Genomic DNA, 25,586 nt, shown 5'->3' with positions numbered 1-25,586 from the left:
ATTTTTGTTTTGCTCTCTGTAGTTATATGGGTTATTGCTTGGTATCTTTTGAGGTATTATTGTTAGAGACATGTATTTAAGATGATATGTCTTCTCTGTCAAGTTTTATAACTGTTATGAAGTTGATACCATGCTTATCTTTTCCCCTAATGATTTTTAAAATATTTTATTTGCTTATTTGGTTGCGTCAGGTCTGGGTCACAGCATGTGGGATCCTCGTTGCGTCATGTGGGACCTTTCCTTCTGCGCAGACTCGAGTTGTGGCATGGGGGCTCAGTAGTTATGGTGTTCTGGCTTAGTTGCTCCGAGGCATGTGGGATCTTAGTTCCCCAACCAGGGTTTGAACATGCATCCCCTGTATTGTAAGGCAGATTCTTAACCTCTGGACAATCATTAGGGACCTCCCCTAATGATTTTTTAAGATTCTATTTTGTTAGAAATTAGGCTTATTACTTGCATCAGTTAGGGTTTCGCCAGAAAAGCAGAACCAGTAGGGCATACATACTAAAAGATTCTCTTCTTTTGGCAAGAAACTGGCTTAACTTGATTGTGGAGGCTGACTAGGCAAGTTCAAAACCTGGAGGGCAATCTGTTGGGAAGAGCAGGCTGGAAGCTTTGTCCAGAGTTTTTTCTTCATCAAGGAAGCCTCAATTTTGCTTCTAAGGCCTTGATTGATTCAGACCCAACCTATTTAATAAGATAATTTCCTTTAATTCATCTCAGTTTATGGACTTTAACCACACTTACAAGTAGCTTTACAACACCATCTAGGTTAGAGTTTGATTCAATAGTGGGAGACTGTAGCCTTGCCAAGTTGACACATCAAAGATCATCACACTACCCAACTTTTTTGTTGTTCAGATTTGCTTGGTGAGGTAATAGTAAGACTCTGACACTCCACCCATCATGAGATGGAGTCAACATCTGCCTCCACTTGATTCCACACAACTTGTGATGCCTTTGGCCAGGAGTATGATGGAAGTCATGCTTTGTGACTTCTGCAGCTATATTCTAATCAGCCACGGGCTTCTCTCTTGCTTACTAGGACACCTGCTTTTGAAGCCCAAAGTCGCCATCTCAGCTGCCAGCTGAGTCCTTCTTGTCAAAAAGGCCACATGTCCAAACTGAGCTTATCCTGAAGCAATCTCGGCCCAACCAGGAGACATGTGAGTACATACAGCTTGAAAGAGGACCCTCCCTGCCATCAAGTCATCTTCTCAACTGAGGCTCCAGAAAGAACGGATCAGAGAAAAACCACAGGCACTGTTCACCTTCCAAATTCTTGACCCACAGAATTCATAAACATAATAAAATACTTCTTCTTTAACACCATTAAGTTTGGGGGTGATTTGCCAACACAGCCATAGATAATGTAAACACTTGGATGTTTTTCATACTTTTATTTTCAGGCATTTTTTTGGTATGTTGTGAGTATAAACGTGATGCAGGACATTGTTGTTTCCAATCTGAGAGTCTCAGAATCAGATTCCTGAGGAGGGGCTCAGAGTCTTTAATAGTGAATAGTAAAGAACCAGCACTTTGGGTCTTTCTGCCTTAAGACCCACATCTTCCCTGCCCATCCTTCCTCTAGAACTCAGGCACCAACTTTCTCAGGTTGATTCGCGCAGGGTTACAACCGCCCCCCCATCCCCACCCCCCTCATTCCCACCCCTTTTTCAAGATGCCGTTGCTCCCCGACCTCTCTCTCAGTCGTCCACCAGACCGGCCTCTGCCCAGGGGAACTTTAAAGACAGCTCAGAACCTCGCGGGCTACGGAGCTATTCACAGGGGGTGGGTGGAGGAGGTTGCCACGGAAACGGGTCCACTATCCGCGGCTCCGGCCGGGGGGCCGGCGCGGGTTCCAATTGGCTCCGCGGGCGCGCAGCGTCCTCCCTGCGCACATGCGCAGTGGCGCCGAGGCGAGGTCGCGGCGGAGCCGGGGCTCGGTGGTTCCGGGCCGGGCTTCCTAGGACCGGGCTGGACGGGCGGCTCCGGCCCAGGCTCCGTGCCCTCCGGGACGAGACGTGGCGGGCGGAGGCCCCTCTGCAGCGCGGAACCGAGCCCGCCACGCAGGCGCAGCGCCTGCCGCCATTGTTGCCCCGGGCCTCTAGGGCCGCTCCGCTGCGTGTCCGCCGATCCGGCCACAGGTTAGGATGCGGGCGGCCTGAGGGGTGGGGGCTGCGGGGCAGACCCCGCGCAGCTGCCCCCGACCTTCAGACTGCGGAGTTAGGGGGACCCCGCCGGGTGAGCAGGCCAGGGGCGTCTCTGCCCAGCAGGCCTAGTGAGCAGCCGGCTTTAGGGGACACGGTGCAGTTGAGGGGGGCTTGGAGGTGGAGACCGTTGGCAGGTGGTGTCAGGCCTGCAGTGAGGTTTTCCGTGGGAAAACTGGTTCCAAATGTATTCCTAAAGCATAGTCCTGTAGAAGCTGTGCACGGGCTTCAAGTCACACGGGTCCCCTCTGCTTCTTTCCCGTCCCAGACCTCAGGTAGTGATGGGCTTGGACTGGCCGTCATCGATATGCAGAGCAGGTGGATGGCTCGCCCCTTTTCCCCAACCTTGAGCGCTTTAAAAAGTTCTCCGAGTTTGTTCGAAGTAACAGATTTGCTGTTGTTTTTGAGAGTCACTTCAGTCATTACAGCTTGTGTAATATCAATGACTAATATACTGAGGCTTTTTTTATGTGTGTACAAGTTAGAAGTTTGACCTGTGTTTTTGCTCAGGATTCAAGTCATTGCATCTAGCGCCACTCTTTTATGGCAGTCCCTACTGGTGCCCAACTGGTAACGTCTCTAGGTCAGCTATTTCTGTTTGTGTGTCTGGCAGAGAGCACCAGGAATTCCTGACTTTGTGGTGTATTCCTGTGTTTCAGGGTCTCTTCCCCATCCCTACGAATTCTGGGCTCAGAATTTGTAAGGAAGACAGCTGACTCCTCCTTGCCCCTGGCTGCAGCAGCCCTCCTTAAATGTCTCGGTGGCTCTAGCATGTGACTTCAAGCACTTGGCTCTGACCTGGAGAAATAAAGGCTGTTGCCAGATTGACTCTCCTGTTTGTAGCAATGTTCTCCCCAAGCAGGAGGACGACCAGTTCTCGCGCCCAAGTCCTGCTAACATGGAAGATGGACAAGGCTCAGAGCGGACCCCGAAATGCTGAGAAGGAAATCCTCGCCTTGAGACTCCTGCGTGACACTGAGACCTGTCGGCAGAATTTCAGGAACTTCCCGTACCCAGACCTGGCTGGTCCTCGGAAAGCTTTGAACCAGCTCCGAGAGCTCTGCCTTAAGTGGCTGAGACCCGAGATTCACTCAAAGGAGCAAATCCTAGAGCTGCTGGTTCTGGAGCAGTTCCTGAGCATCCTGCCTGGGGAGGTTCGGACGTGGGTGAAGTCCCAGTACCCAAGGAACAGTGAGGAGGTGGTGACGCTGGTGGAGGACTTGACTCAGATTCTGAAAGAAGAAGGTAAGACTTGTAGGGCAGAGGGGGGAGGAGCCCAGGATGGTCCAAGAAAACAGTCATCATATCAGAGAACAGTCCTTGGAGGTGATCAGGAGAACGGAGCTCAGGGAGTGAGTGAGAACCCGCTTCACCTGAACCCCCTATTGCACGGCATTCGCCTTCTACCTGCTCCGAACCCAGCACATGTTCTCTGAACACAGACGATGTGTCTTGTAAAACAGTGGCTAGACACAATAGATGACCTCTGTGTGAGCCCTCAGGAGGTTCCCTGCAGAGATTTGAACCTTTTACCAGTAAATAATTTGCTTTGTGAACTGGATTTTATTTAGTTTTTTAACCTGTGCTTCCAAATAGCTAGGAAATGTCCAAGGAATATTTCTTTACTAAGTAAAAAGACAACTCGCAAAATTTCTATCACGTGAGGGTTTAATGGGAAATTGTGAGTTTGGCACCTATTTTTCCAAAGAGTCCCAGAGCAGATTGTTTTTGAGGCCTGCGGCGGGGTCTTCAGGTGAGTCACTGCCTCTTCCCTCTACTTCTTCGCAGCAGGGGTGCTGTTTCTGGTTTCCTTCTGACTCCTCTTCACTTTAAGAAAACATAGACATCTACTGGTGAAGAGTTTCCTAGGCTCTTCAGACACCTCTGATCTCCATCATGGTCTCTCTCTCTCTTTCCCAGCTGCTCCTCAGAACTTCACCCTTTCCCAAGAGACCCCAGAGGACGACCCCAAAGGAAGACAAGCTTTCCAGGCAGGGTGGTTCAATGACTTGGTTACCAAAGTGAGTGTCAGTTTTTTCCTTTCTTTCTTTCTAAAACATTTATTTGCCTGCTGGGCATCTTAGTTGCAACACTTGGGATCTTTAGTTGCAGCATGTGGAATCTAGTTCCCTGACCAGGAATCAAACCTGGGGCCCCCGCATTGGGAGTACAAAGTCTTAACCACTGGACCACCAGAGGAGTGTCAGTTCCTTCTGTGATTGTAAAATGCCTCTCTCGTGTGTGAGGACGTATTCTAACCTGGCCCTCTACCTTCTGTGACCCCAGAAGTCCTATCAAAGACCTAAGCCTCAGTTTTCAACTTAAGTCTCCCTGGCCTGTTAAGGTAGGAGAGCTCCTTTTACAGGAAACAGGACCCATTGCTTCTTCTGATCACCCCTTTCCTCACCACAGGAAGGGGGTGCTATTTTATTTTCAAGAAACAGTATCACATGGAGGCTACAGCATTGACCTCCAGAGCCATGTGAGTCTAGATTTGGTTCTGGGTTCTGCTGTGGAACTCATGACTTGGTGCAAAGATGCTTAACTACTCATAGCCCAAGTTATTCAACTGCAGTGAAAGAATATTCCTCTTGGATTGTGAGCATTAAATACTATGAGACCCATTAGTCTGGACTACGTAAGTCATCAAGAAGACTGAAGTGAGATTAAACAACAGTTATTATTTTTCTTTAACAGGTAATTAAAGGCCATGATTTGTGTGGTGTTCTGTTGATTATGAGTCTCTGTTATCTTAAGGAAGAGCATCTCAGGCCGTCTTAAGAGAAAGGTTTACTGTAAAAGTATATGTGGTCTGAAATTGATAACCAAAAAAAAAGAAATTGATAACCAGAGTAAAATTATTACTTGTAGATAATATGAATGTTTACCCAAAAAACCTAAGGAAATCAAGGGGAAAACTGTTAGAAATAATAATGGAAATTTTGAGTAAAGTGACAGCTACAGAAAATGGCTTACAAAAATTATAATCATTTTATTATATACCTGAAAAAGTCAGATCTTAGCATGAAGTAAAAGATTCCATTCATAGTATTACCCCCTCAAATTTAAAATAGCCAGAACTCAAGATAGTATAAATTTTGCAATCCTGTGTTATTCTATGGGACATGAAAGAAGAAGTCTTAAATATTGTAAAATTTTAGCTCTCCCTAAATTTTACACTTAACTGTGATTTGAAAATCCCAATACAGTTTTTTAAAGAAAGAAGATTTATTTGAAAAACATATGAGAGTAACCAAGAAGTTTTCTTTTTTTAACAAAGGAAGAACAGAGGGATGCTAACTTGACCAGACTGTAAGATGTTCTGTAAGTTCAGTAGTTCAGTGTGGTTATTAGTACCAGTTTTATTTTAGAAAGGAAGAGGAAGCGCTCTGCTTTCCATAATAGAGCAGACAAAATATCTTAAAATGTCAAATTATAACGCATTTTGTTAATTCATAAGACAGCACTTGAAAAGCCGAACCTTTCAACTCTGTCATCTATGTTCACATCCCTTTCTTCTTTAAGATGGAACTGCCAGTGCCTGCACTAAAAATGGTAAATTTGATTTTATTTTCATACTTCTAGGCCATTTGAGTTTGTTCATCCATACACTGGGTGAATATTGGGTAGTAACCTTTAGGGTCCTGCCAACGCTCAAGACTCTGTGGTTCACCCACCATGCACACACCTGTGCCATCGCTGTGCCCTTCTGATGTTTCAGGAATCTATCACATTCAAAGATGTGGCGGTGGACATCACCCAGGAGGACTGGGAGCTCATGCGTCCTGTGCAGAAGGAATTGTACAAGACTGTGACACTGCAGAACTACTGGAACATGGTTTCTCTCGGTGAGCGTCTGTCTGTGCCCCACAACCACACACATGCCAGAGTGTGTCTTTCCTCAGCTCTCAAAAGTGGGTTGGGCCTAGAGGTGAACATGCTCATCTCTTCAGGCACAGAAACAGCCAATTTCTGCTCCCTTTTCCCAGATGAAAGGTTTCAAAGTGAAAGGTCATCAGGAACCACGATGCACGGCCCCCCAGGACCACCACCCCACGCCTTGCCCAGCGCCTGCCTCCCCCACAGTCTCTGCACACGCATCCTCCAGGGTGGTGGGAGATTTTTGTCCCTGCTTCAAAAGGGCAGTGACCTCATTCATGAGATCGTGTCTGTGAACCGTTCTTTTCCTGTAAGAGGTCTGTCCTCATGGGTAAGAAGGAGTCAGTTAATAAAAGTAGTATGACTGTTTATCTCCAGGGTAAAACTCATTTTGTTCCTCCTGGACAGGACTTACAGTGTATAGACCAACTGTGATCCCCATGTTGGAAGAACCGTGGATGGTGCTAAAAGAAATTCTAGAAGGCCCAAGTCCAGGTGAGAGAACCACCAGTGGACGAGATTCTTTGTGCTTAAGAGCCTGTGTTATGCTAAGTGTGTGAGATGTGTTTTTAAATATGGCCGAGTCGCTCACTGTACACAGAGACACCCCAGCTGGCCAAGATGAGTGAGCTGCTTGGTGACGCTTCTTTCCAGATCCTGTCTTCAGGAAAAGATCTACTATGTATCATTTTGTACTTCTCCATGACCCTTAGTTTCCCTCTCTCAGAGCTCTGTCTGGGGCTTTCCTTGTGTTCCCTCCCTGTATTCTTAAGCACGCATGAGTGTCCCCTGAGATCTTAAATTTCAAACCCTTTCGACATCTTTTTGAATTTCTTTTACTCTGTCTATTGACAAAATCCTGTATCCACCTGCCTCCAGTCTCCTACCTCAGTTCTTCCTTTTTTATTTTCTAATTATTTTAAAAGCTAACATGTTTACAAGACTAGAAATTGTAAAAATATGTAAAGCCAGAGCTATACGGACAGAAATCTCTACCTGTTTGCCATATTCACACAGTTCCTACATCTGTGTAGTCATCTGTGTATTGACACCTAGAATGACTATTCTAGTCCCTGATGATCTTTCATTTAAGGTTCGTAGCGTCCACTGAAGATCCTTGCTTTATTACATTGCAGGTTTAAAAATGGTAATTTTCTAATTCTTCATCTCTTCGAAATTATTTTTCTGTAAACAGCTGTCCTTCCTCCCATCCCTTTGTTATGTGTACGTGTCACTATGGAGTAACGGAATTTTTTAAAATTCAGTGTATTATTGGTCCATTCCATTTGTGGGGTGGGGGAGTTGCTTTTAATTATCAGTTGTCCCAAATGTGGGCGATGGCTACCTTTCAGCCCAAGGCCATGTCCTTTTGAGGCATTTCCATCCATGTTTCAGTGTTTCCTGGCTTCCTGGTGGAGGATGATCTGCAGGCACACCTCATGCCCACCTTAGACCTGGAATTTCTTTGAGGAACAGTGGTTCGTTGTAGTGGAGATAAGTAATGAGAAGCCAAAATTTGGGCAGTGAGAGTGTTCACTATCCTGGGTACCACTGCTTCTAGATCAATTCAGTAGGTAGAGCTGTGAAATATGTGTGTAGGTTTCTTGAAACCTGGATGCATACTGGTAACTCACATTCCAGTCCAGCATCACAAGGCCCATCTTGTACCTTCCCATAACCATTTTCTGCTTCCTTTCCCACACAGCGAGTCACCTGGTTCCCAGCATCAGTATATCTGTCTGCTCATTTGCTCTGTCATAATAATACACACAAGAATGGTTTCAGAATTATATCACTGAAATAACAGACTGTTCAGGTAATATTCAGAATGCCTTCCTGTCCTCAGGAGATAGTCCACCAAGGATACACAAGGATATCCACCAAGGATGCTGGGTTCAGTTACTTGAATTCTTCCCTTCTGGTTTTCTTAACAGTTTGATGTACAGTGAAGTTTGTTTGATTCCATTTGGGGTCAGTTTTAGTATTTTCTTATTTCTTGATTCTTTTTTGTCTAATCTTACATTTTTGAGTCTATAAAGCATTATCATGGTTCAGAAGTCAAGACTGTAGAGAAAGGCGTGTGCTCTCTTCCCTCCTGCCATATTCCAACCCACTCTGTGCAGTTTACTCTGTTCCCTTGTCTCTGGTTTATCCTTCTGTGTTTCTGTTTGCAGAGATAAGTCATAAATATAGTCTTAGCTCTCCTTTTGTGTAGAAAAGAAGTACATTGTACTCATTTGCATTTCCATTCCTATCCACCACCCCTCCTTTTTTAAGGCACTGACTTCTGGTTGTCTACCAATATCAATGCTGGAATACAGTAGTAACAGTAAATTAAATAGTAATGACAGAGAATAATATGCTCCCTCAGAGCAGATTGCTTCACTTTTTTAAAAAGTTAACTTTATCTGATCACCAGGTATTTTAAGGGTGCTACTTGAAAAACTAATTCTTCTTATAATTTACAGCCTATTGGCTTTAGTTGGCAGAGTGACACAAAATATACACCAAATTATTTAGGGAGTGATTTCAGCACAGTCTAAATACTGAGAAAACATGTGGCAGGATGGAACTAGCCCTGCACTGCAGTCAGGACAGTCTTCTGGGAGGCACTGCCCCCTCTGGGGCCACTTCAGTTTTTCAGACGATCAGGTTGAATTAAGGCTGTAAACCCCAAAAGGGGGCCTGTTGGGGGGGATTTTGTTCTCACCAAGGAGCACAAAACTGAGAAAGGCAAGTTCCTCTTCTCCTTCAGTTGAGGTGAGGTTTTGCGTTTTGTTTGTTTTTCTAGCCCATCCTCTATAAGGGTGTGGCACAGAGCATACGGGCTCCCACCCACTGCCCCTCCTGGTTGGCTACGGGCTCTGTCTTCTGGCCCCCAAACCCCTTGCACCCTTAATGGGCAGCTGGAGGCCATCAACAGCGTGGAGGAGTGTCTCGGGCAGTCAGCGTCAACTTGCAAGATCCCAGTCTTCTGCTTTTACTTGATTTGGGGCCTCTAAGGGTTTTACTTTCTTAGTGGCTCAGAGGGGTGTAAGTTGAACCTTTGGTTACAACATCTCATCAGTCATGCTTGAGGAGTGGGAACTTGGATGACTCACAGATCGAGCATCTGTGTTGGTCTCTGATGGCCAGTCCTGTCTCAGAATTTCATGGTTCTTTATATCATACAGGACCACCTATTTCTTCAGGTTCAGACCAGACCTCCCCCCATCCTTGATATCCCTCCCTTGATAGCCTGATCAACACTGCTCTCTCCTGCTAGAAATATTACACCACTGTGTGATACCTTATGCTTTTAATTCATCCTTTCTGGTTAGTTATATACACATATTTAAGCCCTGCTTAATGGTCTTGTTAGTTTAAGAATGTATGCTTATAATAGTGATTTCTTTGTCGTCATCATTCAGGCTTGTTACTTTAAGCTTGTTAATTATAACTTTATTTTATTTATTTATTTATTTATTTGGTTGCACCAGGTTGCAGCATGTGGGATTTAATTCCCTTACCATGGATTGAACCCAGGCCCCCTGCTTTGGGACCTTGGAGTCTTAGCCGCTGGACCACCAGGGAAGTCCCTAATTATAACTTTAGTACTTCCTTCTCAGGTGTATGGAGCATTCTGTCATAGACTGATTCTGATCACATAGAAGCTAAACCCAATTTCTGGGACTGTCTCATCTTTATACACACACACTGCCTGTGTGCTTGTGCTCAGTCGCTCAGTTGTGTCCAGCTCTGCAACCCCATGGAATGTAGCCCTCCAGGCTCTTCTCTCCATGGTATTTTCCCAACACGAATCCTGGAGCAGATTGCCATTTCTTGCTCCAGGGGATTTTCCCAACTCAGGGATGGAACCGGTGTCTTGCATCTCCTGCATTGACAGGTGGATTCTTTACTGCTGAGCCACCTCAGAAGCCATATATATATGTGTGTATGTATATGTGTGTATATGTGTGTGTGTGTGTATACACATGTGTATATATATATATACACACATACATACACACACATATACACATACATACGCACACACACTTTCCCATGCATTCCATTAACATTCTCATTTTGGTTTTTTATTAAGGAGGGAGTAATAAATCCTGGTTTAAGGAAGTTGTTTTTAAATTTTTTTCCACTAAATGAAGTAATACATCAGCGTTTGTAGTACTAAATAACAAAGAAATACAGGCAATTTCTTGAAAATCAGAAAATATTTTTTGAAGCTTAGAAATTCCATTGTTGGCATCTTGGTAATATTTACCTAGTTCTAATGAGTTTTCATGCTAGACACGATACGGCTTTTTTCATTTAACATTACTCCTAAGCATTTTGTAATGTCTAATTTTTGTATTTGAATCAAAGCAATGAAAGTAGTGTGTAAATCGAAGCAGCACGAGGCAGAGTAATGAACTATATGTCTCCCTTTCCTTAACCCCATGTATGTGCAGGCATGCAGAGAGTGCTGATCTGAGGGGAGAAGGCCCTGGTTTGGGGTGAGGAGTCGGAGATACACATCTTTACACTGATGGGATCTTTCCCTACATACCATTTTCTCTCTCTTTTTTTCCTGTTAATATGTCCTGCACACTTTTTCGGGTCAATGTACCTACTATTCCATTTTCTCCTATTCTAACTAGTCCTTTATTGGTGGATGAGTCTACTGAATGGATATATTCGTAAATATCCTACTTTGATCTGCATCTTAGAAAGTTTCTGAACTATCCAGTATTGTTTGTACTGTATTATGAACTCTATTTGATGTTTCATTATATAATTCTTAATGTTTTCAAGTTACAAGTTTCTTACCTGATTTCAAAGGTGTTGTAGCTTAAATTTGTTTTAAGTCATCATAATGAAACATAGGCATCAACAAATGAATATTTGATGGCTTTGCAGTCAGGTTTTGGGGTCCATGTGTGTGTGTGCACGCACATGCGCATGCTTTCATTTGAGTTCATTTTACAGCAAGGTATTGTCATTTATTTTACCAGGTTCACTTGAGTGGCCTCCATATCCAGAGTCTTATGCCTTTTTCTGAAGGAAATGTAAAAGAAGGATAAGCCATTTCTAGAGTTTGCATCTGAGTTGGAAATAAACACACAAAACTATGAAATAATGTAAGGCCAACTAATGCCATAGGCCTAACATTATATTAAGTTGAACTATATGAAACTGCTGATATTCTGCCATATTGACCTATATACAAGGCAGTTTTTTATGATTCAACCTAATCTGTACTTTAGGATTCTGAGAAGGAGAAAGAAACATGAGCTGGGCCATAAGCATCTTTCTTAATAGATGAAGGTGTCATAAGAGAAATCTGGAATCTGGAATTAGTGGCACCTTCAGAAGATGATGAGAACACAGTTGTAAGTTATGTGGATAACTTCAAACTTTAAGGTGAATGTGAGGTGTGGAAGAGGGGAGAGTACAATAGAAAAGGGTAGATTATTTGGGGCCTGAGTACTGAATGGAGGTATTTTAACTTTTTTTCCTTTAACTTTCATCCTTTAAGCCACTGATCCTGAAACTTCAGTGTGATGTAAACCTCCTGGAGGGCTCAGCCCTACTCCCAGGGTTTCTGCCTCAGGATGTCTGGGAGGGTCCCAGTCACTTGATGTGTTTCAGGTCTGGGCCACTGCTCCAAGGCTGTAGGAGTTACTATAAGTATTAAAGCAGAGACACACACCATGAAACTGCCCAGGATATCATGAGGGTGTGCAGGGTAGATTGGAAGGAGGGGTGGTGACAGCCAGCCTGCTTAATGACCTGCTATGTAAGTTAACTTATATGATTATAAATGATTATGTAATGAAAGTCATGCCACATTGTTCATCATCTGTTTTCACTTCTTAACTCTGTTGCCTGACCTCACCTATTCTAGTAACTCCATGCTGGTGTTAAATAGGGAGGAGCCGCTCCTCCTTCAACTACTTAGGCCTGTTTTCTGCCGTTTTATCCTCCTTGCCTGCACGTTGAGGACCATGTTATGAGGCTGTCAAAGCCAGTCTTTTTAGGCATTTTATTCATGTTCATTATTTTGTTTCTACTTTAATAGTTTCCTTTCTCCAAACAGAGGAAGACTTTTTTATATATTTTTTGTTAATTTCAGAATGGGAAACCAAAGCCCAAGAGTATACTGTGGTGGAAAATGTTTCTAAACTCAAAAAGGATGGAATCAAGCCCATCAAACTGGAAGAACCCTCTGACTATGATGACAGAATGGAGGGGCAAGTGGCAGAGACCTTCAGGAGAATTCCCACCAAAAGGAGACATTTCAGTGTGAAGTCAGTCCTTTCACAAGAAGGTAGTCCTGTAGAAGACTATAAATATGATATATATAGAAGTGATTTTGAAAAGCATTCAAACCTAATTATGCAGTTTGGTACCCAGTCAGACAATAAAACTTTCGTGTACGATGAAGACAAGACCTTCATCCCCGGCATCGTGCACAGGAAAATATACCCTGGAGAGAAGCCTTATAAGTGTAAGGTGTGTGGGAAGAAGTTCAGGAAGTACCCATCCCTCATCGCACACCAAAACAGCCATGCCAAAGAGAAGTCTTACGAATGTGAAGAGTGCGGCAAAGAGTTCAGACATGTCTCATCCCTCATTGCACATCAGAGGATGCACACGGGAGAGAAACCCTATGAATGCCACCAGTGCGGGAAAGCCTTCAGCCAGCGTGCCCACCTTACCATACACCAGCGGATCCACACGGGAGAGAAACCCTACAAGTGTGATGACTGTGGGAAAGACTTCAGCCAGCGTGCTCACCTCACCATCCACCAGAGGACACACACGGGAGAGAAACCCTATAAATGCTTGGAATGCGGTAAAACCTTCAGCCACAGCTCATCACTCATTAATCACCAGAGAGTTCATACTGGAGAAAAACCTTACATATGCAACGAATGTGGGAAGACCTTCAGCCAGAGCACACACCTCCTCCAACATCAAAAGATACACACAGGAAAGAAACCATATAAATGCAATGAGTGCTGGAAAGTATTCAGTCAGAGCACTTACCTTATTCGACATCAGAGAATTCACTCTGGAGAGAAGTGTTACAAATGCAACGAATGTGGAAAAGCCTTCGCTCATTCCTCCACACTTATTCAGCACCAGACCACTCACACTGGAGAGAAATCCTATATATGCAGCATATGTGGGAAAGCCTTCAGCCAGAGTGCAAACCTCACCCAGCATCACAGAACACATACTGGGGAGAAACCTTATAAGTGCAGCGTGTGTGGGAAAGCATTCAGCCAGAGTGTTCACCTTACTCAGCACCAGAGGATTCACAATGGAGAAAAACCGTTTAAATGCAACATATGTGGGAAAGCATATAGACAGGGTGCAAACCTTACTCAGCATCAAAGGATTCACACTGGAGAGAAACCCTACAAATGCAACGAGTGTGGGAAGGCATTCATTTATTCCTCATCACTTAATCAGCATCAGAGAACTCATACTGGAGAGAGACCCTATAAATGTAACGCATGCAACAAAGATTTTAGCCAGAGAACATGCCTTATTCAGCACCAGAGGATTCACACAGGAGAGAAGCCCTATGCATGCCGCATATGTGGCAAAAGCTTCACCCAGAGTACGAACCTCATCCAGCATCAGCGCGTCCACACAGGTGCCAAAAATCGAAACTAATGCATCCGGGAGACTGCGCATAGGTTCTACATTTTATTTTGTACTCTGCTTATTGAAAACATTATTCAAAAGAAGTGCAATATGGGTTAGATTTTCACTCAGCAGAAGTATCGGAATTAGTGATGGGAGTATAACCTGTTTAAATGTACTGTGAAATTTCAGATGAAAACATTTGCTTCATAATAACCTTTATTTGATACCGGTTTAGTTTATTCCAGAAAGAAACCGTAGGAAAGGAAGAGTGCCAGAAACCTGTTAGCCACTAACTCAGACGGAGTTTCAAGTACTTCTTCATGAGGCCTTAAGAATGTACTGTAACAGGAAGGCTTCCATCCAGTAGAGCTTCCACACCAGAGGGAAATCCCAGGGTGACAGAACAGAAGAGCTGCCCTCCAGCCTTTAGTTCTTCCCAGATTTGAAGCCTTAAATATGTAAAGGGCCCCCTTCCCTTTTCCTGTTATGCCATAACTGCACGTGAAGCCAGTAGGTTTGCCAAAAAAGAAAACGGTTGAAAGTATCTTAAGGAAGGACTTCTGTGTGACCACTGTTTAATTATGCTTTCCTCTAAATACTGAGATGTTAAAGGAAGAGCAGCCTAGTGAAAGATGATCTGTTAGGAGAAGCTAATGTGTCTGTAACCCTTAGACACGTGCACAAATTTTCTTATACAGGCAAAAATTAAAATTTAAACAATTTAAAATTTAGATATGTTTAGTATCTAAAACATAACAGCCTGAGTCTCACTAGCTTTTGACAGACTTCCCAAGTGACTCAGTGGTAAAGAATCCGCCTGCCAATTAGGAGACACAGGAGACATGGGTTCGATCTCTGGGTTGGGAAGATCCCCTGGAGGAAATGGCAACCCACTCCAGTATTTTTGCTCCAGGCAATGGGGTTGCAAAGAGTTGGACACAACTGAGCACGCACTAGCTTTCGACAGCTGTCATCCAGAAGAAAAAAAAGAATACAGTTCTTTTTTTTTTTTTCTTTCCCCCATCTGATTCCTAAATTCACAGTTCCTTTTTTTTCCCCCATCTGACTCCTAAAATCATACCCTAAGGCTCCCCCATGACAGTCTTACTGTAGAAAGTCTGTTTCTTCCTTTAAAACATATTTCTTGAGTGCCTACTGTGCTCAGGGCCCAGACCTCCTAGTTGGATCCTTGCAGGGCTTACCTGCTGAAAGTCACAACTGACTGAAGCAACAGAAAGCTTTCTAAAATAATGAAAGGTAACAAAATCAAGGATGTGATCTTAACCAGTGCTTCATGGAATGAACCTAGGAAACCTGCTGAAATGGGTTGCTAAATGCAACGCCGTTATCTTAAGAAAGTAATGAATGAAAGCAGCTATTTACAGTATGAGGAAAAAATACGTAGTGGGAAATGGGTTTGAGTTTAGTGCAGAAAGTGGGTCAGGGAAAAAAATCTAAAGACTTAAGGGTGAGGAAAGAGGATACAGAGACTACTTGCAGCTGAAATATTACTAGACTTGATTACCTAAGAAAAAAGAGTGGCCACGTGAATGAAAAAGCAAACCAGCCTATTTATGTAAGAAGAAACTAAAATTGAAATGACTGGTTTCAAAAGAATCACTGAAATTGGTACTCCTCGTGCATGTAAGTAAAATAAGGATTACTCTTAAGATAACGAGACGTTTCATTGGAAAAAGCATTGATGCAGAAACTATCACCGTTGCAGTAATTATTAAACAGTAATAACTGTGGGGCCCCAAGCAGCACATAAGGAAAACTGGTAGAAACACAATTAGAAATAGGTGAAACCACTACTGTATGTACTGTCCACAGCATTGCACTCTCAGAATTTCAGACCATGTGCTGACAGCTGACCTTCCCTTCTGCTTGTGTTCCTTCAGTGCCTTGCCTTTGGTAGGTGGTTGAGATACGCTGGTTGAATTAATGAATATGTAGTCAAGTTAGGCTGGAGTAGTAAAGTAGAGTAACTGATGTGTGAAATTGGCAAATCTTTATAGTTTTTGGTGCATACATGCAAAGAAATATGTAACAAATATTGGCCATTTGTTACTAATAGGAGTGACTTCAAAATGAAGAACCAGAATCCCCAAATCTTACTAGTGGGGATATTCCTAAAAAGTCAAGGGACATCTTTATACAAGAAGCTTTCCTGAGCTAGGTGAGGAAAACCTGATATAATTTCTGGTGCCATAAATAATACTGTAAGCATGTATGGACCATGCAGCTTCATTTGGTTATTGGAAAGACCTGAGGGGGAGGTGGCAAAGGACCTGGAGTGTCAGCATCTTCCAGGTTCTCTTCCTGAGCGTTTTCTTCAAGAAGCTGCTTTCCCCTTGTCCTCCTCGTAGTTAACCTCGATGTCATGGAATCACCCTTCACAAAGTGCAGGTTTTCTTGAGGTTGCATAATTCTCAGATTATGCTCATGCCATAGTTATGTTAAAAAAAAATAACCATTGTATTTAAGGTGCAATTTTTTTGTAACAGTACTTCATACCTTACACTTTATTCTCCTGGAAAGAAAGTGTGGAGTGTTACAGTCCATAGCGCCTTTCTTGCATTAATCCGTGTTTCCTACCTTTGTGTGTTTTATGTAAATAATACACTTATAAGGTCTTCCACTGAAAACACCGAGGCAGTTGATACCCTTATAATAATAATTGTGGAGAATCTTAGATCTTCATGTTTTCCCCACTTTTACAGTTGTCTGATCCATGCTTTGAAGTTTTTTTTTTAAACAGGTAGTCTTATTTTCCACAACTTTTTATTATGAAATGTTCAAATATACAGAAAAGTTAAATAATAAAATGAACTATATATATCCACCTAGATGGAAAAATTAACATTTTGCCATATTTTCTACTGAGCAACTGGAGAGTAACTTACAGACATTTCACCCCTAAACACTAATCATGCATCTCATAAAAACAACCACAATAACATATCTCAAAAAATGAACATTAATTCCCAACCATCAAGCACTCAGTCTGTGTTTCCATCTTAAAGCCGTACAGATGCTTGTCTATTCCATCCACCCAGAATAGCTTCCTGCCTTGAGGTTTTTTTCCTAGGACTTTTTTTTCCTTTCTCCTTCAAATAGAGCAGGTCAGTTGTAGAATGTCTTTCAGGATTTAACAGATTGTACATGTGGTTTGTTTATCTTGTTCCTGTAGTTTTCTATAAATTAGCAGGTAGGGCCAAAGGCTTGGTGTATTCATGTTACACATTTTTTACATTAACACCTCACAGATGTATTTCATATTGCATCCCATCAAAAGTCTCAATATCAGGTTGACTAGGGACTTCCCTGGCAGTCCAGTGATTAAGACTGCACTCCCAATGCAGGGGACATGGGTTTGATCCATGGTTGGGGAATCCTGCATGCTGCCTGGCACAGCCAAAAAACAACAACAAAAAAAAAAATGACTCACTGTGATGCAAAATTTGATCACATCTTCCCAACTTAAAAGGATGTCCTTGCTGTTGCAGGTAACAGATAACCTGTGCATTGATGTGGCAGTGCATAGGCAGCCCATTTACTAGCAACCTTTTACCTGGTGGTTTTGGGGATCCAATGATGATCATCCTTGCCAGAATCAATTATTTCAGCAAAATTTGCTGAAATTTTCTAATTCTGTCCTTTCTACATTTACTGACTGGTACTCTGTAAGGAAGAGCTTTCTTTCATCAGCTGGGACTGCACTAGAGGCAGGATCATACTCAAGTCTTTCCTTAAATTATCGATTTTTCAAGAGTCAGGAGTCACCAGCAGTGATGACATATGATTTGGTGCGGCACAGTTAGGATCACTGTTTCAGATTCTCTGATAATCCAAGACTTGGCCAGTTGGAAACTTTCAGGTAGCCCTTTTGTCCTCTGTCATTCCTCTCCAACCTTTGGGCACTTAATGACCTTTTGACAAAGCTATCTCCAGTTCACCTCACACTCTCAATACCCCAGGTATGGGATGAGCCCTTTCTCCAGGAATCCCTGGCTCTTTTTAATAGGCAGCAATTTAGAAACCAGATCTGGGCAGTGGGCATGCTCTCTGCTACTGGGCATTGTTAGCAAGTGGGCTGAGTCCTTCCAACTGTGGGAAGAGTCTGCAGTAAAGGCAACTCTGCCCTTCTTTCACCAGTTACATAATATCTAATTCTGTAATGGGGAGACATAATTACATATCCAAACGATTTAGGGAGCAAATAAGTCCTGTCGAGCAAACTAAACTGGAGGGAACACAAGGGTTATGTGTACCTGGAAAACCACACACTTAAACGCAAGAAGTCTTGTGCCAAGGCCATGAGCAGTAAGTTTTCAGAGGGACGGAGCTTTTCAGTTAACCTGGCAAGCATGTTAAGTAGAGGGCAGTTGAGAGCAACTGAGTGAATGACACCAACTATGTGGTGGTCTGACTATGACGTGTCTTGATTTACTGTGTTGAGCTCATCACACCCTCTTCCCATCACGTTAAGGCAGGTTTCTGATAAAAATCAGAGTTCTGAGGATCTATTTCATCCAAAGTACTAGTTTTTCTTGCTAAACTTTTATTTGGTCTTTAAAACTTAATGCCATTAAGTTTGATTCTTATCTTCTGATATGAATTCACTTGCATGCGCCTTTAATATACTTTCACCCCTGTATTATTCTCCTCATAGCTCTATATTTCACTATAATTACTACCCCTTTAGAACACAGTAGCCATTAAAAATGGCAAGCATGTGTACTACAGTGATATGTATAATGTGTGTCTAAGCTTGTCAGCAGGACTGAGTCTTTTGTGTGGACAGGGAAGGTGAAGCCCACCCAGATCACATACACCCAGTGAGGGAACAAGGATTGGAACCCTTGGCTCCAGCACTAGGTTGAGTTCATTTAAAGTAATGTTAAATGAAAACTCAGAATACAAAAAGTATGTACCTATAATTTTATAAAATTACGTTATTTTGATGAGATTCAGTTCAGTTACTCAGTCGTGTCCGACTCTTTGCAACCCCATGGACTGCAGCATGCCAGACTTCCCAGTCCATCACCAACTCCCATTGAATTGGTGATGCCATCCAACCATCTCATCCTCTGTTGTCCCCTTCTCCTCTTGCCTTCAATCTTTCCCAGCATCAGGGTCTTTTCAAATGAGTCAATTCTTCACATCAGGTGGCCAAAGTATTGGAGTTTCAACTTCAGCATCAGTCCTTCCAATGAATATTCAGGACTGATTTCCTTTAGGATGGACTGGTTGGATCTCCTTGCTGTCCAAGTTACTGTCAAGAGTCTTCTCCAACACCATAGTTCAAAAGCATCAATTCTTCGGTGTTCAGTTTTCTTTATAGTCCAACTCTCACATCCATACATGACTACTGGAAAAACCGTAGCTTTGACCAGACGGACCTCTGTTGGCAAAGTACTGGTCAGCACTTGATGAGATTACAGCACTTTAAGTTTTTTGTCTCCCTTCCCCTAGAGTCTTCTAAATTAAAATCTTTAAATGAGAATTGCCCAGCAAATGATGCACACTCCTCTCCTCCAATTCTGGTCTCTTATCCAGATCTTTCCCACGTTTCAGAGCCATGTGGTCAGTGACTGCCTGGACCATCAGGTTTGGGTTTTACCTCTTCATATTACACAGTTCATTCTTCTACATCCTCACGGCCTTTCATCAACTCTTGTTTAGATTATTTCGTAGCCAGGTAAGTGTTCACCCCACCCCTGATCCTGCACCTCTCAATTATCTCCCACAGGCCACAGGGAGTTGGCTCCTCGGCACTGAGTGCCCTTCTCCCGCTCTGAGAACGCTAAGCCCCCTCTGCCTGAAGCCCACCTTCCGCCCGCCCCGAGCGCTGCAGTTCACTCAGTGGCGGGTGACCCTAGCCCGTCCCGGTTCGCTGCCATCAGACTGAGGGGAGCGAACTACCAGAGGCCAAGCTCACCTCCTGCAGGGAGGGGCTCGGACCAGAGCCGCCTTCGCTGGCCCACGAGAGCAGGAGCCCCATCAGTCCCGGGCGGAAGCCCAGCTTCCGGCTTGAAGGGGGTTCTGGGATGCTAGGCGGGGCCAGCCGCACGGGCGTTCCTGAGAAATGCGGGCAGAGCATCGCTACGCAGGCGCACAGCAGATCACGGTGACTCTGCCCCTCGGCTCGCGACCACCTGCCGGCGCGCTCCCGGGCAGGCTGGAGAGCTGATGGGAGGGGGCGTCCCCGCGCCGCCGGGGCGCGCGCTCGGACATCTCCTTCAAGCTTCGGCTCAGTGACGAGGCTAGCCAAACAGCCCCTTATAGCCGCTGCCATCGCATCCTTCCAAGAGTGCAGCAGCCTCTTCTCTCTCCCGGTGACCCGCATGTACCTGTCCACCTGCCTGGACAGCCAGCCGGCCTTGCTTCCGGTCTACAGTCCACCACTGACACTCACCTGTTATTTTGGAGCAAGTCTCAGCATCATATTATTTACCTGCAAACATTTCAGTGTACATTTTTAAAGATGACTTTTTAAACACAGTGACATAGATTTGTTGCGTTTAAATTTTTTTCTTAATATTATCAAAAAGCAATTGAATGCTTAGATTTCCCTACTTGGTGTAAATTTGTGTGTGTGTGTGTGCGTGCGCGCGCGTGTGTGTGTGTGTGTGTTCTTAACAGTCTGTTTATTTGATTCAAGATCCAGGAGAGTTGCACATTTTGAAGTTAATTGATGCTTTGTAAGTCTTTTTCAATCTGTAAATTTCTGACATTTCTCTTTTATTTCTGTCAATGTATTTCTTGGACAAACTAGGTCTTTTTTCTGGTAGCATTTCTCACGATCCGGACTGTGGTGTTAAGACACTAATATACACAGTTTCATTTTATTTTACAAGATTTGAAAATTGCATTTTCTTTATTGTATTTCTGTGTTATAATTAGGTGAAGTTTTTTCATGCTATGTAAAATCTGTAGAACAAAGTACTTCAAGAAATCCAACTTTTATCCCTGTCCTGTCTACCCAGTTTTCTCCCTCCCCCAAAGCTAACCATTTTAAAAGGCTGTAGTTTATTCTTCTATTTTTAAAAAAAATTTGAGAAAATATATTGACCCTTGAATGATGTGGGGGTTAGGAGGAACGATTGCCCAGCAGTGTGATGTGTAAGGTCCCTTCCTCCCCTCTGTTCAGCGTCTGCTTGTTCAACCAACCACAGGTCACACAGTACTATAGTTCATACTTACTGGAAAAAAAAAAATCCACATGTAAGTGTATAGACAGCTCAAAGCCATGTTGTTCAAGGGTCAACACCCTTTCTTAGATACACTGTAACCTAGTATACACACGTATCTCCACCTCTTCCACATAAACATATACTCTAGAAATCACAAAGATGGTTTCATCCTTCCTTTCACAGTTGCATATGACTTTGGTGTTTGGATGTACTGTAGTATATTCAACCAGTCGTTTAATGATGGACACTCAGGTTTTTTGTAAAAAGAGGTAAGAAAAAGAAGCATAGACTAGGGTTGGACAAGTAGAAAAATAGGAAGAAGGTGGATTGATACCCAAATACATCTATATTTACAAGTTGTGTAAATGGAATAAATACTTCAAGTCAAAGACAAAGATTGTCAAACTTGATTTTTGAAAAATTATTGTTTAAAAGAGATGAAGTTTAAGGACACAAAAAAATAGTATGGGGAAAAGATATAGTGTAAACACTAATCAAAAGAAAGTTGGTGTCTTGATATTAATATCAGACAAAAAAGATTTTAAGCCAGGAAGCATCACTAGAATTGAAGAGCAAAATTCATAATGACTGAAGGGTTAATCAACCAGAAAGATAAAAATTCTGACTTTGAAATTCACTTAATAATATAACTCAAAATACATAAAGCAACAACTGTCAAAACTGAGAAAAGAAATAAAAACTCAATCATAATGTGATGATGTAACATATGTCTGTCAGTCACTGGTAAAATAAGCAGATAAAGATCAGTAATTATATTAGAAATTTAAAGAATATGATTTTCCTGCTCCAATAATTGCATGATTTGTTTTCATTTAAATCCTTCTAAGCTGTTTGAATGTTTTAGTGCCATGGAAATATATTTCTTTTATAAAAACAAAAGGTGAACATAACTAATATGAATTACTCTAGTATCAGAGGTACAAATTATTAATGTTTAAAGTCTCCTTTGGGTGAAATAAGGAGTTAAGGATTTCCCCTCCACCTCGAAACTTTTCACTCTGTTCAGCTTTTTCAGACTTTACTTTCTAACCTAGCCTTCCCTGCCGCACATACATCTTTTATAGTCCCTTTTGCATTAGGGCTTCCCTGGTGGCTGGGACAGTAAACAATCTGCCTGAACTGCAGGAGACCTGGGTTTGATCCCTGTCTCAGGAAGATTCCCTGGAGAAGGGAAAGGCAACCCACTCCAGCATTCTTGCCTAGAGAATTTCATGGACAGACGAGCCTGGTGGGCTACAGTCCACTGGGTTGCAAAAACTTGAACACAACTGAAGGGGTAATACTTTGTATTATTTTAATTAAAAACCTCTGTTGAAAACTATAGTGAAGAATGTAACCAATGCTAGTGTTTACTCTGTCTTGTTCACTCTTAACCCTCCAAACTTGCCTGATTTCTTGTTTTGTTGTTAAGAAATAAAACATTAGAGAATTCCCTGGCAGTCCAATGGTTAAGACTCTACACTTCCACTGTAGGGGGCATGAATTCAATCCCTGGTTGGGGAATGAAGATCCCACATGCCATGCAGTGCAGCGAAAAACAATAAATTAAAAAAAAAAAAAAAAAAAAACATTAGAAGTAGGCTCTCTCAGGATTTCCCTGGTGGTCCTGTAGTTGAGACTTCACCTTTCAATGCAGGGAGTATGGGTTTGATCTCTGGTTGGGAAGCTAAGATCCCACATGCCTTGAAGTCAAAAAACCAAAACACAAAATAGAAGCAATGTTGTAACAAATTCAATAAAGACTTTAAAAATGGTCCACATCAAAATTTCTTAAAAAAAAAAAAAAAGGAAGTAGGCTCTCCCTGCCCACTGATTTCCAGGCTGGCAGCCTGACTTCTCTTAAAATTGTAAATTGTGGGGGTACCAGTGAAGCCCAAGACAAGAAAACTTAAGACAATGAGATTGACCAGTTGTCACCAACCCTCCCCAGTCTGGCCCAAAAAGGGTCCTTTGAGCTAATAAAAGACCCATCTCAGTTCAGAACTAAAGGAGGATTTTTTTCCTCAGGTCAGAGGGTGGAGAGGACAAGATTTTCTGACATGCCAGTCAGGTGATGGTAGGGCTGCTTCATAGCGTCTCCAGGGTGGGGAGGGGGCGAAGTTATCTGTTTATCTCGCAGGTCTGCAGTGCCCAGCACAGCGACTCTGCACACAGCCGACTGCCGCCATCTTGGATCGAGTGCCGTGTGCAGACTCTGCACACGGCTCACTGCCGCCATGTTGGATTGAGTGTCCAGCCGGGCTTCTGTTTACCGCCTGGAGCTGAGGTGCCAGGGCAGCCATGCTCCGCGGGGAGCTCTGGGCCGAAAACACGGGTGTGAGGCCTCTGCATGCAGCCCCCAATGAGCTGGAGAGACCAGACTCAGTACAGAGGAAAAGCAAGGTAAGACTTTTATTTTATTACCCATATTCTATTTTTATTTCTCCAAAACTGTTTATGGGCTTTGCTGGTGACACAAAGCCTTGAAGGTGGTTGAAGCATAAGCCTTGTCAGTGCAAATAGGTGATAAACAGTCTATAATAGGAATACAAAAGGGTTTTATTTGAGACGAGCTGAGGGCTCCAAAATCACTGCAGATGGTGATTGCAGCCATGAAATTAAAAGACGCTTACTCCTTTGAAGGAAGGTTATGGCCAACCTAGATAGCACATTAAAAAGCAGAGACAAAAAAAAAAAAAAGCAGAGACAAATAAATAAATAAAATTAAAAAATAAAAAGCAGAGAAATTACTTTGCCAACAAAGGTCCGTCAAGTCAAGGCTATGGTTTTTCCAGTGGTCATGTATGGATGTGAGAGTTGAACTGTGAAGAAAGCTGAGCGCCAAAGAACTGATGCTTTTGAACTGTGGTGTTGGAGAAGACTCTTGAGAGTCCCTTGGACTGCAAGGAGATCCAACCAGTCCATCCTAAAGGAGATCAGTCCTGGGTGTTCATTGGAAGGACTGATGCTGAAACTGAAGCTCCAATACTTTGACCGCCTCATGCGAAGAGTTGACTCATTGGAAAAGACCCTGATGCTGGAAGGGATTGGGGGCAGGAGGAGAAGGGGATGACAGAGGATGAGATGGCTGGATGGCATCACCAACTCGATGGACATGAGTTTGGGTAAACTCCGGGAGGTGGTGATGAGCAGGGAGGCCTGGCCTGCTGCGATTCATGGGGTCGCAAAGAGTTGGACACGACTGAACTAAACTGAACTGAGGGCTGTAGCCAAGGAGAAGGCCTCTGAGTGGCTCTCAGGACCTGCTGTGTAGAAGCAGGGTTTTCAGCACAGTTTTGTGTCTTGTCAGAACAGCGGTCAAACCTGACAGGGGTCCATTCCATCAGAGTTTCCAAAAACACAGTTAAGTATCTGGGACTTCTCCGCAGTCCAGTGATTATGACTCAGCACTTTCACCGTAGAGGCCTGGGTTCAATCCCTGGTCAGGAAGCTAAGATGCCAGAATCCAAGAGAGGGAAAAAAAAGAAAACTAAGCAACTAAAACAGACCAGCACCTACTCAGCAGATCAGCATGGCCTTTGGAACCAGGAAGGGAGTCTTGTCATGGAAGGAGTCCCAGCATTGCCGTCCGAATAAGGGGAGGCATTTCATCCTTATTTTTAACATAGACATTCTTTGCTTCTGATCAGTACACCTTTTCTTTCTTTATTATTACGATTTTTTAATATTTATTTATTTGGCTGTGCTGGGTCTTGGGCTTCCCCAAGTGACTCAGCAGTAAAGAATCTGCCTGAAATGCAGGAGATGCGGTTCGATCCCTGGGTGAAGATCCTATATTTTTGCCTGGAGAATCCTATGGACAGAGGGGCCTGGCAGGCTACAGTCCATGGGGTCCCAAAGAGTCAGACACTACTGAAGTGACTGAGCATGCACACCGGGTCTTGGTTGCAGCATGTGGGATCTTCTAATTTTGGAGTGTCGGATCTTCCCTTTAGTTTCGGCATGCGGAATCTTTGGCTATGGCATGTGAACTCTTAGTTGCGGCATGTGGGCTCTAGTTCCCTGACCAGGGATTGAAGCCGTGCCCCCTGCGTTGGGAGAATGGAGTGTTAGCCACTGGACCACCAGGGAAGTCCTTGCACTCTTTAATGGTTAAAGCAGGTGTATAATGCAGGCTGTTTTAGCTAACATAAAGTTCAAGTTGACTCATATATAACCAGACTGACTTCTCTGAACTTCAGTATGTAAAAGCCTTCCTCTCCTTCTCATCAAAGAAGAGTGGGATCAGGAATAGCTGTTCCTTTAAGGATGGTGATGAACTTCTAAGCAGGATACTGGTTGCAATTAAAATGAAAGGAATGGCCTGGGGCCTTAGAAGGTGGCTGCTTGCCACTGACTAACAGTGTTGAAAAGAATCATCCAGAGAACCTCCTTTTAGCGGCTGCAGGAGAGGTAGCCTGTGAATCAATGGAGAGTCGGGTCAGAAATGTGAAGCCAGTCCTTATAGCTAGGGAGCAGCTTCCCACCCCCACACTGGTGGGAACAGGACTGAAGAAGGTGGGTGTCCACAGGTGACAGGCATTCTCTGCAGTGTCACCTGGCTAATCTTGGTTCCCTCTCATCCTTCTTATCTGCCTGTACCATGACAGTCCCTCGCCCCCACCACCAACCCCACCGCCCACACTCAGCAAGGGTAGAA

The 25,586-nt window shown here is 43.4% G+C and overlaps 1 protein-coding gene and 1 non-coding gene across 3 annotated transcripts; one reads left to right on the top strand and one right to left on the bottom strand.

Moving 5' to 3' along the window:
- The first annotated feature begins 2,941 nt into the window (after window positions 1-2,941).
- ZNF287 (zinc finger protein 287) lies at window positions 2,942-14,454 on the top strand. 2 transcript variants are annotated; one of them, XM_065909370.1, is made up of 5 exons: window positions 2,942-3,455; window positions 4,131-4,231; window positions 5,932-6,058; window positions 6,498-6,584; window positions 12,202-14,454. In XM_065909370.1, the coding sequence occupies exons 1-5, from the start codon at window positions 3,056-3,058 to the stop codon at window positions 13,752-13,754; spliced, it is 2,268 nt and encodes a 755-aa protein (XP_065765442.1). In that variant the 5' UTR covers window positions 2,942-3,055; the 3' UTR covers window positions 13,755-14,454. The 2 variants fall into 2 exon arrangements, with proteins under 2 accessions (XP_065765442.1, XP_065765443.1); XM_065909371.1 differs by lacking the exon at window positions 4,131-4,231 and having other exon boundaries at window positions 3,337-3,455.
- Window positions 4,337-4,410, bottom strand: TRNAG-CCC (transfer RNA glycine (anticodon CCC)). The gene has a single exon. It is a non-coding gene; the product is annotated as a tRNA-Gly (tRNA).
- Window positions 14,455-25,586: the final 11,132 nt, after the last annotated feature.

This window comes from Muntiacus reevesi, chromosome 18 (genome assembly GCF_963930625.1).
Source record: "Muntiacus reevesi chromosome 18, mMunRee1.1, whole genome shotgun sequence".
Lineage (NCBI taxonomy): Eukaryota > Metazoa > Chordata > Mammalia > Artiodactyla > Cervidae > Muntiacus > Muntiacus reevesi.
This window is presented reverse-complemented; position numbering and strand designations above follow the sequence as displayed.

Coding starts and splice junctions, on each gene's coding strand:
- ZNF287 (XM_065909370.1), top strand. CDS start 3,056: ATGTTCTCCCCAAGCAGGAGGACGACCAGTTCTCGCGCCCAAGTCCTG. Junction 3,456..4,130: donor TCAGATTCTGAAAGAAGAAG/GTAAGACTTGTA, acceptor TCTCTTTCCCAG/CTGCTCCTCAGAACTTCACC. Junction 6,059..6,497: donor CTGGAACATGGTTTCTCTCG/GTGAGCGTCTGT, acceptor CCTCCTGGACAG/GACTTACAGTGTATAGACCA.